Source organism: Lycorma delicatula, chromosome 4 (genome assembly GCF_047948215.1).
Source record: "Lycorma delicatula isolate Av1 chromosome 4, ASM4794821v1, whole genome shotgun sequence".
Taxonomy (NCBI): domain Eukaryota; kingdom Metazoa; phylum Arthropoda; class Insecta; order Hemiptera; family Fulgoridae; genus Lycorma; species Lycorma delicatula.
The window spans coordinates 183,285,098-183,298,202 of NC_134458.1; the positions used below are offsets into that span (position 1 = coordinate 183,285,098).

Genomic DNA, 13,105 nt, shown 5'->3' on the forward strand with positions numbered 1-13,105 from the left:
TCAGTAGAAAAAGTATCATCTATTTCTTTTTAGTTTAATTAATGATTTGTTTTATTTATCGTATGCTACCTAAATTATTTATTGATTGACTGAGCTAAAATTGACTCAATGCCTAGGATAAATTAAGTTTTAATATTTTTTTTTTATCAACTTTCTAGAATTGTAAAAGCTTCTCGAAGTAAAACAATTACTTTTTGAGCAGTAAACTTCATCTGTAAAGACTGTAAAACATTTATTCTATAGAAGTTGTTTCATAATTTTTACCTTGAAATGCTTTGCCAAAATGCAACTGGATTAAATAAATTAAACTGATTACTCTCCCCCTATGTAATCTCTACAAAACAGTTTTTGATTTTCTTAAATATTATGGAATTAGGTTTTTTGTTTTAGATGGCATTGATTGTTATGGTTATTAGCCACTAAAAAATCCTAACAGGATGCACTCAGCCTTTATTAAGTTTGATGATCTGTGGGAGTAAGATTATTAAACAAGATTCAGAGTTGACTGGATTTGAATCCTAGTCATATTCCTGCATTTCATGTGATAAAAAATTTAGATTCTATTTTTCCATGGGTATGCTGGCTTCTAGATCAGCTGGTCTTAAGTTCAATTCCCACCAAGGATTTGTCAATATTATTTCTTATTTCATCCATCTCACTTTCTCATTAAAATACCTGCAGGAACATTTTGTAAGATGTAGTAATATAGTCTGGTTTTGGTTTTTTGTATGTACACCTATCAATTTTTGATGTCTTACTCCATTAGATGTTCCAGCTGTTATAAATCATCAGGTTGACTTAATTATTATTTTAGAAAGTTTTTTACTTATATAGATTTAAGAAGTTGACTAATTTACTCTTATGTTAGCATTCTAATAAACTAATTTACTCCTACTACTAACATTCCAAGACTCATTGAGTAATGCCCTCTCATTTTCTGTTATTACCACTGTTATAGAGTCAAGTTCACCTTGTAGGTCAATGCTAAAACAACATTTAGTAATTGAACTTTTAACAGCAGAAAAAGTAAACACTAGTGACATTCATGGTTGTCTAAGTGCTGTTTATGATGATAAAACTGTTGATCAAAATACTGTGAGTAGGTGGGCAGTAAAGATTTGTGCTTCAGAAGCTGCTTCATTGAACATTGAGAATGATTCTCTCGGTGATCAACCAGTTTTTGTGACTGATGAGAAGCACTAAAAGGAGGTGATGAATTGATTTTAAAATGACTGCTGCATTACACAATGCATCAGCACCCAGCATATCAGAATAATGAATAGATAGATGTATTATTGGACAGCTGGGCAACCATAAAATAAATCTGTTCCGGTGGGTACCAATGCAAACTCAGAAAAGAGAAGTAACAAAAGGAATGTTGAGAACAGCTTTGAAACTATATCATAATGAGGGAGATGACTTCTTTCAATATTATGACAAAACTTAGGTGAATCAATAAGACCCAGAAGAAAAATGGCAGATCATGGAATATTGGCACTATGATTCATCACTATCAAAAAAAATTCAGGATAACTTTCTGTAAAAAAATTTTCTTGACAGTGTTCTTGAATTCCAAACATGTATGTGAATGACTACGTGGGTGCTGAGTCTGCTAGAAATTCTGTCCAACACATAGTGAAATTAAAACACCTTAGGAGATGTGCGAGTCATTTTCAACAATCGATGTCAAATTCTTGTCCACAATAATTTTCGGCCACACACATTGCATGCATTTGTCAAGGCCCTTGTAAATTTTAACCTATTCCACATCCTCCATACTCATCAGATTTGGCTTTTATTTGTGTCTGTGATTAAAGAGGGATATTAATGATATTCCTGTCACCATGGATGATGAATTGAAGGATGCAATGAGGTCATGGATCAAAGAAAGCCTGCCAAAATTCTTCATTGACAGAATGAGATATTCACCATTAGGAAAAATGTGTAGCTTTAAATGTTACTGTTTAAATTGTTAAAGAATAATTACTGGCAAAACAATGTAGAGTAGTTTTTAAATACAATGATTTTCAACCCAGGTTAAACGAAGAAAGAAAAACCTTCTTTTTTTTTTGTAGTTAACTGAATATTTTTCTGTAGCTGCTCCATTTAGTATTTGTAAATTTATTTACTTTGTGTTTCAATAATGTGAAATTTGTTGGTTAACTGACCTATTTACTGTATTTACTAATTCTTGCTTTCCTAGCATTTTTGCTCTAATGAAGTACATCACCTGGCAGGCCTATGTTCTCCTGCCTTTTCAAGTAAGTCATATATAAATATGACTTACTTATATAAATAGATTTCATATTCTAATATTTGTTAAATATGTCTCTAATAAACAGTATTTCTGATTTTTATTTTTACTAGTATTTTTTAATATTTGTTACAGTTCATTCCCAGATCATCGTATTGAAATATGTGTAGGTGTATTTAAAAAATTTCATCTTCTTAAATACTTAGCAGAAACATTACAGGTGTGTGTTACAAGACAGTTCTTTGTTTTTTAGTTATGCTTTACATTATTAAATAATTGTTTTTACATTGATATTTTAATGGAAATATTAATATAAGTATTGTAAAAATTTAAATATTAAATATATTTAAAATTAACATAAGATAAAATATCTTAGTAAAGCATAAATTTATGAAACTGTTTTTTAAGCTGTTAGATTTCATAAGAAAGCTACCTATTGTAATGGGTACCATGATTCGACTTCCAGAAAATTTTGACATATCTTTGAATTTCACATCCCCCAGACCCCAAAAACAGTTAGCTCAAAAGTTTATATATATATATATATATATATATATATATATATATATATATAACCCCCTGTAAATATTTTTGATATCACAAACCATTGGCCCAGGGGGTTGAAAAAATGGGGTTCAAAGACAAAAAAGAATCACATGTCCCTTAATAGGTGTTTTCACCTCCCTGATTCATGTGTTTTCTTCATACTCTTGATAAATGTAAACATATCCCGTCATTTTCTTATTTTTTAATAATGAACCAGCTGTAAACTTAAGTATATTATTAATCATAATAACATATGACTTCACTTTCCTTTAAAATGTCAATTAAACAACATTACTAATTTTATATCTGTTCTAGCTAGACAGTATGTTTAACATATATTTAAAAATATGCATTTACCTAAAGTATGAAATTATTGTGATTTAATGTAATGGTTAATTAATTCAGTGTAAATTTAAAAGTAAATAATGGAAGTGTAAATTATCCATAGTTTATTTATTCGGCAATTAGTTAGTGTATGCTATTACCACAACCAACATATTACACCGTGGCTGGAATGGTTGTACAATTGGCACAGCAATGAATCGATGTAAAGTGGCCGTTAGTCCTCTAAACATTACCTAAAACTTTTGTCTGAAGCAATTTTTGATATAACCAACCCTTACGGTAAGGAATAACCAAAATGTTGCTGGAATTGGAATTGTAAGAAGTTGGGGCTTGTCGTATGTTATGAAATACTTTTTCACATGCAACCATTGTCGTATAGACTAAATTTGAAGTTTTGAGTAAATCTAAAATTTTTCTTAACTTGACGGTGGAAATCTTTTTTATCCCCTACTTAGCACCATTACAATCTACCTCTGCCTTCCAGCATCCCAAAAGGGATTTTTTTTATTTTAGATTTACTTACTATAAAATTATTTCTGTTGTTGAATGCTTAATTTTTGTCATGTTAATAATATTTATTTTTATTTTCCTGACAGCTATATTTCTGGAACAGTTAATCTTTAAATCATTGAAAGTTAGTGTTCTGTTCCACTTGTGCCATCAGGTGCTGCTACCTAGCGGGGGCTAGAGGCCCCATGGCAAGCCTGGTCAGGCGATCTGATCACGTGATGTCCTACTTCATAATACTGCAAGGAGTAGTCATTATGGTGTAGTGACTTTTATTCATTCGGTGCCCAAATTGTGCAAAGAGCAGTTGTGTTCCACGTTCAGTCTGAATGGACATGTTCGGATGAACGCTTATTTTAGTTTTATAGTTATTTTATTAAGTCATATGTTATTCAGTTTAATTATATGTCAAGTTATACATTATATGTTTAATAAGTTCAAGTATATGTTATCGAAATTACAAGATATTAAATAACAATTCAATAAGCAACAAGGTGTTGTTTCAATTCATCATCTATGAATATACAGTCCAACCTTGCTCTAAAATCTACCACAATGTGTTAACGGTCTTTAGAAGAGATCGTTTTGATACTTAGGTAGATAAAGATAAAGGCATGTCACTTTTAGCATAGCTGGTTGTTAAAATTAATTCATATGTTAAAATTAATTATATGTAGTAAAGTTGTAAACGTACTTAAATAATATCCCAAACATTGATAATATAAAAAAAAAAGTAACCGTAACACTAATTTTCAAAACAGGTAGAGTAGTTATAGATCCATTCCTAAGTAAAATTGTTATAATATTTTGAAGAATATTTTGAAAAGAAGAAAACATGGATACACTAGATGAAATTGCTAATTCCACGAAATAAATAATTAACTGTCTTTTATAAACATTAAAGTCTTGCAATTTATTTTTGTTGACTTGGGAAAATCATTTAACTCATCTTACAAAAGTCTATTGGAGATGTTGAAATATATAGAAATAATTAACAAGAAAGTATTGATCAAAAACCTCATAGATTGATCAAAAACCTGGATCAAGAAATATATGAGTAATGTGAATTATCTTAAGTTGTAGTTGTATAGGGTTTCTCAGTAAGTGTTCTTGGGCCTATTTTGCTATTAATTTATGTAAACAGTTTATCACCCATAACATGATAAGTTCTGCGAATATCTTCTTTTTTTTTTACAAAAAACCTACATTTTCCTTCAAAATACTTTTCATTAAGCTAATACATTTATTCAGTCTTTAATTCCATTATTCAAAACATTTTTTAAATTCATCTGCTGTGATGCCCAACTGCACCTTCCTTGTATTTTTCTTTACTTCAGCCACATCAGCAACCTTTCAGGTTCCTCTTCATTCACGGGAACAAAAAAAATTGCACAAAACTAAACCAGATAATAAGAAGGGTAGGACAAGGGAATCATATTTTTTGTTAACCGCAAACTTTTGCACAATTTTTTCAGAACCTCCAAGTAGAAACCCTGATTAACAGTCTGACCTGGTGGAATGAATTCTGAATGCATCACCCCCTCTCACATCGAAAAAAAAAATGAACTTATGAGCATTATCTTTTGATTTCACTTGATGAGAATTTTTTGGGTGAGGTGATGTTGCAGTCTTCCACTGGCTTGACTGTTATTTCTTTTCAAAGTCATGTACCATAGACCATGATTTGTCACCAGTAATGATCTTGGAAAAGAATTCTGGCTTAGTTTGTGATTGTTCTTTCAAAGCATGGCATGATCCAAGCTACCCTCTTTTTGCTAAGCAGGCAGTAGCCAAGGTACAAACTTTATAGTGACCCTTCTCATCCCCAAATTGTGTCTTCAGGCACAGTTGCACAAATTTTTTTGACATTTTCACCTGTTTGGGAAGTTGAAGGACATCCAGAATGAAGGTTGGTCAGCAATTGACATTTCACCTTTTTTGAAATACGAAGTTTTTACAGTTGAGTTTTCCCGTAGCAGTATCCTTGTTGTGATGTTGAAAACAGCACAACAGTAGTTTCAAGAAGCAAAACTTTACAGCCACGCAGTATTCGTTAAAGTCAGTTATGTCAAAAAATGAGAAGCAGGAGACAGCCTTCACAAAAAATTTCTCAGAAATCAGTCATAACCTTCCCAGGTAATGCTGCTTGACAAACTGTCACAGAAAAAGTTGCTTGATGCTTTTCTAGTGGGAGAACAGCATGCTACGAAAACTCTGCTCAGCACAGAACAATTACACTATTTTTGGGTACCTCCTTATAGGACTGAGCTGTATGAAGAAGTGGTTTGATAGTTTAACTTTGATAATAAATTTGGGAAAGATTTTCTTCAGTTTATGGTGTTTCTGTGAACTCATTGCATGATGGTTTTGTTTGGATCCCCCAATTTGCAGAATACAGAATTAGTCATACTGCAGTCAGAATTATGGTTATATCTGTATTATTGCGTTGCTCTCTTTTGTCAAATACAGCTCAACATCATAATTCACTGGTACCGCTCCTTTGTCAAGTATAACTTGACAATGAAATTTAGCACTCCTTTGTTGAGTATGGCTTAACATTTTCAAACTAACCACTGAGAAGCACAGTGTAGATTCATAAACGAACTGACATCTGTTTGTAAGATTGTAAGCCCACGTAATATTGATCGAATAAAAAATATATCATTTTATACTCAATTATGTTCTTAATGTGAGGTTATGTATTCCATGAGTCAACATGGCCATCGAAAATGAATTTAATAATAATAGGGATTAAGATCCTGATTGTAATTTTGTACCATTTTGTATAGTTATAATGAAAGGGAAAGTAATGATAACGAAATAGATGAACCCCAATATAGGTCTACTCCTAACATTCCAGAGACCTGGGTTTACACCCAGAAAATGGTTTTCAGAAATATTACATTGTAAAAAATTATCATAAATTAACATGTAAGCCCTATTTTTTGATTAAATGAAGGTTTTTGAAAAAAATGTAATTTTTTTTACATATGCAATTTTATCATATAAGGTAACCAGTCATAAATATAATTAATAGCTGATAGGGAACTAAGTGATCAAAATATTGGGGACCAGTAGCATTACTTGATTTCATAATTGGAGGGTAAAGGGCTGAGAGAATGACAGTCATTTTACTCCTATTTAGGAATATTGATCAGAAAATGTAGTTAAACTACCATATTGTGTTTATTATTAAAAAATTAGAATCTACTGGTTATGGTGGTGGTAATCATGTAAAAAGTTAATAAAGATGATTTATTTTGCCCCAGTTTAGTTTTTGTTGCTGAGTGGGACTGTCTGTTGGAGTTCAGCACATTATATCACTTCACTTTATTAAATGTGCAAAAATACATATTAAAATAATACTGAAGAGACTGTGATTGTTCCAGTCTTATCAACTCTTTGAGCAATTTACAGTTTCCTTTTACTAAATTCAAAAATATTAGTGGTTTTTACAGAAGCTGCAAGGTCTTGTTACAAGTATCACCTTTGCTCAATTAAATTAATTTAAAGAGACATAAATAATTAAGTAATCATTCAATTTAAGTAATAAATATTTCTTATCTTAAATTATTTATGTTGGCCATTAAAATACATTATATGAGTTAATCGAATTATATAACATCAATTGGTACCAGTGAAATGGGCTCTAAAGTAGCTAATTAGGTGTTGTATTTTTTTTTTTTTTAATAACTTAGAATTAGTTTCCTTAGCATTATTCTGTTTTTTCTTATAAATGATATGATGTTTAACCTACAGTATTTATTTACGTATGTTTATAGCAACAATAAAAACAAGCAAGTAGCAGCAGGTATTATATTATATTTTTACTAGTATAAACAAGACTCCTCGCACAAGCTATTCTTTGGTGAACAATAAATAATAATGTAATTGTTTTTTGTATGTGTTATAATTTAATTTGGCATTTGTTTGATTATTTTCTAATAAATGATAATATTAAATAATGTTCTGTTGTAAATAAATAAATACAGTCATAGAGCACATTTGCATTTACAATGCATTCAATATTTTTTTAAATATTTTTTTTCTTTTAATTTTTACCTTTTACATTATAAACTCATTTTAAAGAATGGTTAAAGTAGCTAAGCTACCATCTTAAGTTCCACTTCTAAGAATATTAAATCTAGAAATTAGATGTTTCTTAGAATTTTTTAATTGTTACAAGTTTTTATAAAAAGAAGGAAATAATTTCCTGATGACAGTAACCTTTATTTGAATTTTATGAGCATGTTGAAAGTTTTAATTTAAAATATTGTAGTTAATTTTTTCCATATTACTAGTTTAAAAAAAATATTTTTTTAGTAAATTTTGAGTAGTTTTTTTTAATCTGTTTGTATCAGAAAAAAAATTGTTTATAGAAAAGCTGTAATTTACACAATATGATAACTTTTATTTTTATTTTGTTTCAGAAATTAATCTGTATAAGTGAAACTTCAATGGCAGTTATGAAAAAACTAGGTTGGAATAAGTTTTTCACAACTGATAAAAGTAGAACAAAAATATTTGCTCTGGAAATTGACATGATTGATATTAGATCACAATATCTTAAGTAAATTCTTTTTTTTTTACATACATGATAATTTTTTAGTGATGTATGAAGTTTTGATTACTATTATTTTATCTGTGATTAAATTATTTTAAAGGCTGTTACTATGACATGATGAACTAGTTACTAAAATACAATAATAAGAAGTACACATTTAATGTGAATATATATTTCTACCATTACATTACCTGTAGTTCATATTTCATATTTGTGTAGACACTTCTGTGACCTAATTAATTGTTCTTGGAGAGTGATTGTAAATTGAAAGGTAAAAAATGTTCCTCTTAGCATCATACATATTGTTGCACTGTACTGTAAAAGATTGTTTTTTATTCTATTAGGTTTGACAGTAAATTGTATGATTTCCCAACAGTCTACCATTGAGGAGTGGGGAGAATGAAAGATAGAAAGTACCTTGTAGCCCTTGTTTTACCATTCAGTCACAATGGAGTTGTGGACCGGTGCGCACCTTGCTTTTACAGTTTAAGCTTATTACAAAAACAATGTGGCTGTACAGCGAGAGTTTTAAAATTATTTTAATATTTCTCTCTTAATATTTTAATGATTCAGTTTCTTCTGCCCACATAATAAAAGTGCGGGTTAAAATCTGTGAGAAAAAGGATTCATACTGAAAAAAATTAATTAGTCTGTTCTGTTTATTTTTTCTATATCTTGACATAATTTATAAATTTGTCTATTTTGTGTGTGTGTGTGTGTGTGTGTGTGTGTGTGTGTGCACGCGCGTGCTTTCCTCATAATACAATCAGGTAGCAGTCATTTGTAATTTCATTATTTAAGAAGTTAATAATTTAACCTGAAAAATGTATGTATAATTTTAGAAATTATATAATTTCATTTCTAACTTTCCAAATTTGATTTCAAGGTTTTAACTATTTACTCTGATTCATGCATTTAACACCTAGAGTTTCATTTTAATTCTTTGTTTCCAAATGACCCACGGATGAAAAAGGCCTAATATCAGCTTGTTTTGTATACTGCTTCACACCTCAGTTGGGAAATTGTATTTATCAGAGATAGTTATATTTATGTACATTGTCAATTTGTTGCAAAAAGAAATCTTAACTGCATCAAAACTTCATGGTAAGTGCTACATGGTTTTATCAGAACTGGTAAATGATTACATTGTAATATATTCCAAATTAAACATATTTACAATAGCAAACATCTCTCATTTAGCAAAAACTTTTGATGGATGAATAAATCTTATTTATTCAATAACAAAACTCTAGTCCTATACATATGTACTCATAGAATGTGCAGCAGTATTTGAGAGAAATTGAACTCATTTAAATTATAAATGGTTTTATGCAATAATAATATACTAAACCAAAAACAAGAATGGAATTACTCTGACATTCTCTTTAAAGAATTTAAAAAATGTAAATAACTTTCACAAATGTATAAAGACAAAAATTTGAAAATCATACTAATCATTATTACTAAGCCCAGTCCCCTTCAAGGCCATATGAGATACTGCAGTGGCAGTCACACAGCATGACTCATCAAGATGGTCCTTGCTTTGCTTTGGATAGAGTAACCACATTGTAGGCTGATGGGATAATAGTTTGTTTTACTGTTTAGAACTCAGAACTCTTAATTTGTTATTACGTTTGTTGTTTTATGACCATTATTGTTAAACAAATTTTAATTACTACTTTTTATGAATTAGCAGAGTGTCTCATATCTTGTCAAATATCTAACCACTTTTTAATTAGTGTAAAGTTATCATATTTATTTGAATTTATCAATGAACTTACAGAATGTTGCATATTATCCTGTGACTTTGTTAATAATTTCTTTTTGTTTCAGACAAAAGAAATTTGGACCAATAAAATTAATTATCTTAACACCTTTGTTTGTTACATCATCAAATTTTGGTAGTGAACAGTTCAAAAAGTATAAAAAAAATGGAGTCCATATTATACCTTACAGTGATCACAGTTGTTATACAGAGTTATATGACTTTATTTCCTCATTAAAACCAAAATCAATTGTACCAATATTTCAACCAACTTCTGATGTTAAATTATCTAATGTATTTACTGATATTAATAACAACGTAATTATTCCTAAAAATATCTTGAATTTGATTCAGAATAAATCACAGAGATCAGTTTTATACGATTCATCTCTTTCATCTTTTGATTTAACTTGTAAAAAAACAAAAAAGGATGATAATCATGATTTTGATGATAGTTGTGATAAAGCAAATAAAATAAATTCTTCTCTCTCAGTGAAAGATATGTCATTGAGTGAAAGTTGTTTAAATAACGTGGTGGATACTGGGATAAGATCTACATATCAAAGGAAACGTAAAGCTTCAGCTGGAGAAAATTCAAAAGGATTAGATGTATTAAGAAGAAGAAAATTATGTAGTAATAAATCAAAAGTTTATGACTCTGATGAAACAAATTTAGATGAGAGAGAAAGTTTACCAAATAGAACTGCAGTTATATGTCATAACAAAAAAATTTGTAACAAAGATCAACATAAGTATTATAATGAAGATAGACCATTTATTTCCGATTCAATGATTGTTCAGCATTCTTGTGAAATAGATAATGCAAATAAGGAACCTAATATTTCAAGTGAATCTCCAGAAGTAGTGTTCCTTTTACAAAAAAGAAATGTTCAAAATATAATTGAAAATAATTCATGTAATTCCACTAATGATAATCGAAGAACATGTTTTTGTGCTGTGAAATCTTGTGAAAACGTAGATGATAAATTAAATTTCTGGAAAAGTAGAGGTGTAAATGGTACTCTACTTAAAAATGAAGATTTTTTAAATTCACTTACCCGTTTAAACAAATAAATTATATATCCATGTTATTTTATGTGGATAAAATAACATGGATATGTTAATCATATAAAATAACATATCAAATAACATATGTCACAATTATTTCTATGATTACCTCATTATAATAATTTACAATCATATTTTAGATTTATATAAATTTTAATAAAGTATTTTTAAAGAGAAAATATTTCTTTTTATATATAAATATATAATCTATATTTCTATGAATTGCTTATGTATGAAAATGGACTAGAAGTAGTGACTGACTAAAAAACCACAAACCCAAACTGGTTGGGTTTGTGTTTTTTTATTAAAATAAAAAATCAAATGAAAATGGACTAGAAAGAGTGACTGACTAAAAAATCACAAACCCAAACTGGTTGGGTTTGTTTTTTTTTAATTAAAAAATAAAAAATCAGTCATTAAAATAAAAAATCATTCATTGCCCTTTTTGTTCCAAGAAGGTGCAACAAGATAAAATAACTTAAAAATTTTAATATGGGGTTTTTCAGAGCAATAAAACATGATTGTGAAAATTGAAATAAAACAATTGAAAATTTGATAAAAAAATTGACTAAAAAAATTTGATAAAAACTGACTTCACAAATTTTACCTTTCACTTATTCTCCTTCCCCTTTTTCTTTTCCAACTTCACCCTTTCCTGTTTTTCTCTTTCCACCTTTACCCCCTTTTTTCCTTTTGCCCGCACATAAATCAGTCCTTGGTCTTTAGCGGAACGAACATACCTGTTTATATATATATATTCAAAACTGTTGTTCAAAAAGTATGTATTCAAAAAATTAAGCAGAATGACACTATGAAACATTTTAGTGAAGGTTGGTTGGGTTGTTATCCAATTCCTTATCATACGATTGTATGTAGGCATGGGCACAAGTTTGGAGACATCCTTCAAATTAGAAAGAAAAAATTTTGAAATGATTAATGTGTAAATCCAAACTTGGCAGTTCTTTTAAGTTACCAGGTTTATAGAAAGTTTTTATTTCTCTTAAACTACATACTGTATACTACTTCTATATATAATCGCCACATGAATTAAGACATTTATTGTAGTAATACACCAGCTTCAATATATATTTTCATCATATTCTTCTGCAGTCAAACCATTTAGCCACTGATTATCAGTATTGATAATTAAATTGATAAATTTTATTATTGATAATTTGTCACCCATGAATTGCTTACCACTTAAAAATTCTTTTAATTTTCCTGGAGCAAAGTCCAGACTCTATGGTGGGTGATGTCGGACCGACAATATGTGGACATGCATTATCATGCAGCAGGACGCTGCCGTCATGTCAGCCACCCATGTCACCAGTTTTGAATGGTGCGCTGTAACTTATGTAGAGTTTAGCAATAGGCTTCTGCATTTACAGTCATTCCACATGGCATGAAATCTATCAGTAGTATGCCAAACCGATTCCAAAAGACTGGCCATCAGTTTGCATCCAAATGGCTGTGGCTTGACCTTTGTTAGTCTGATTGATGATTGAGGATGACATCATTCACTTGACTGGCATTTAATATGAAATTCATGTTTCATCACCAGTAACAATCGAATTAAGGAACTCGTCACCTTTTTCTGTGTAGCACATCAAACATTCCAAAGCAGATCCCATTTGGATTTTTTTGTGACATTTCATGCAACCAATAACAGCTCTTGAAACATCAGGAAAAAGAAGGGCCAGGTCGAAATCATTGAGCGATGGATCTTTTCTGATTTCATCAACTCGTTTCAACAAGTCCTCGGTGATTAGAGGGCCTCCCCAAACATTCTTCATCATGCACATTAATTCTGTTATTTCTAAACTTTTCACACCATTTTCGGATATTTCCTTCATTTATTATTACATTATCACCATACACAGCAACCAACTGCCTATGAATTTCAGCCAGGTTAACATTTTGATGGTTTAAAAATTGCATGGCTCCATGTATTTCACAGTCGGCAGCAACATCAATTTTCATATTTGTTTTATAATGTAATAACTCATACATAATCAAAGATACTACAACGCAACAACTTGCAGACAACAATCCAGTG

At 29.8% G+C, this 13,105-nt stretch overlaps 1 protein-coding gene across 2 annotated transcripts in view; it reads left to right on the forward strand.

Moving 5' to 3' along the window:
• Window positions 1-11,228, forward strand: part of LOC142324140 (5' exonuclease Apollo-like) — a 29,090-nt gene extending 17,862 nt beyond the window's left edge. For both annotated transcript variants that reach the window (XM_075364828.1, XM_075364829.1), the window contains exons 7-9: window positions 2,390-2,474; window positions 8,083-8,222; window positions 10,050-11,228. In XM_075364828.1, the coding sequence (XP_075220943.1) occupies window positions 2,390-2,474; window positions 8,083-8,222; window positions 10,050-11,055 (1,231 nt within the window). In that variant the 3' untranslated portion in view covers window positions 11,056-11,228. The remainder of the gene's footprint in view (window positions 1-2,389; window positions 2,475-8,082; window positions 8,223-10,049) is intronic.
• The last annotated feature ends 1,877 nt before the right edge of the window (window positions 11,229-13,105 follow it).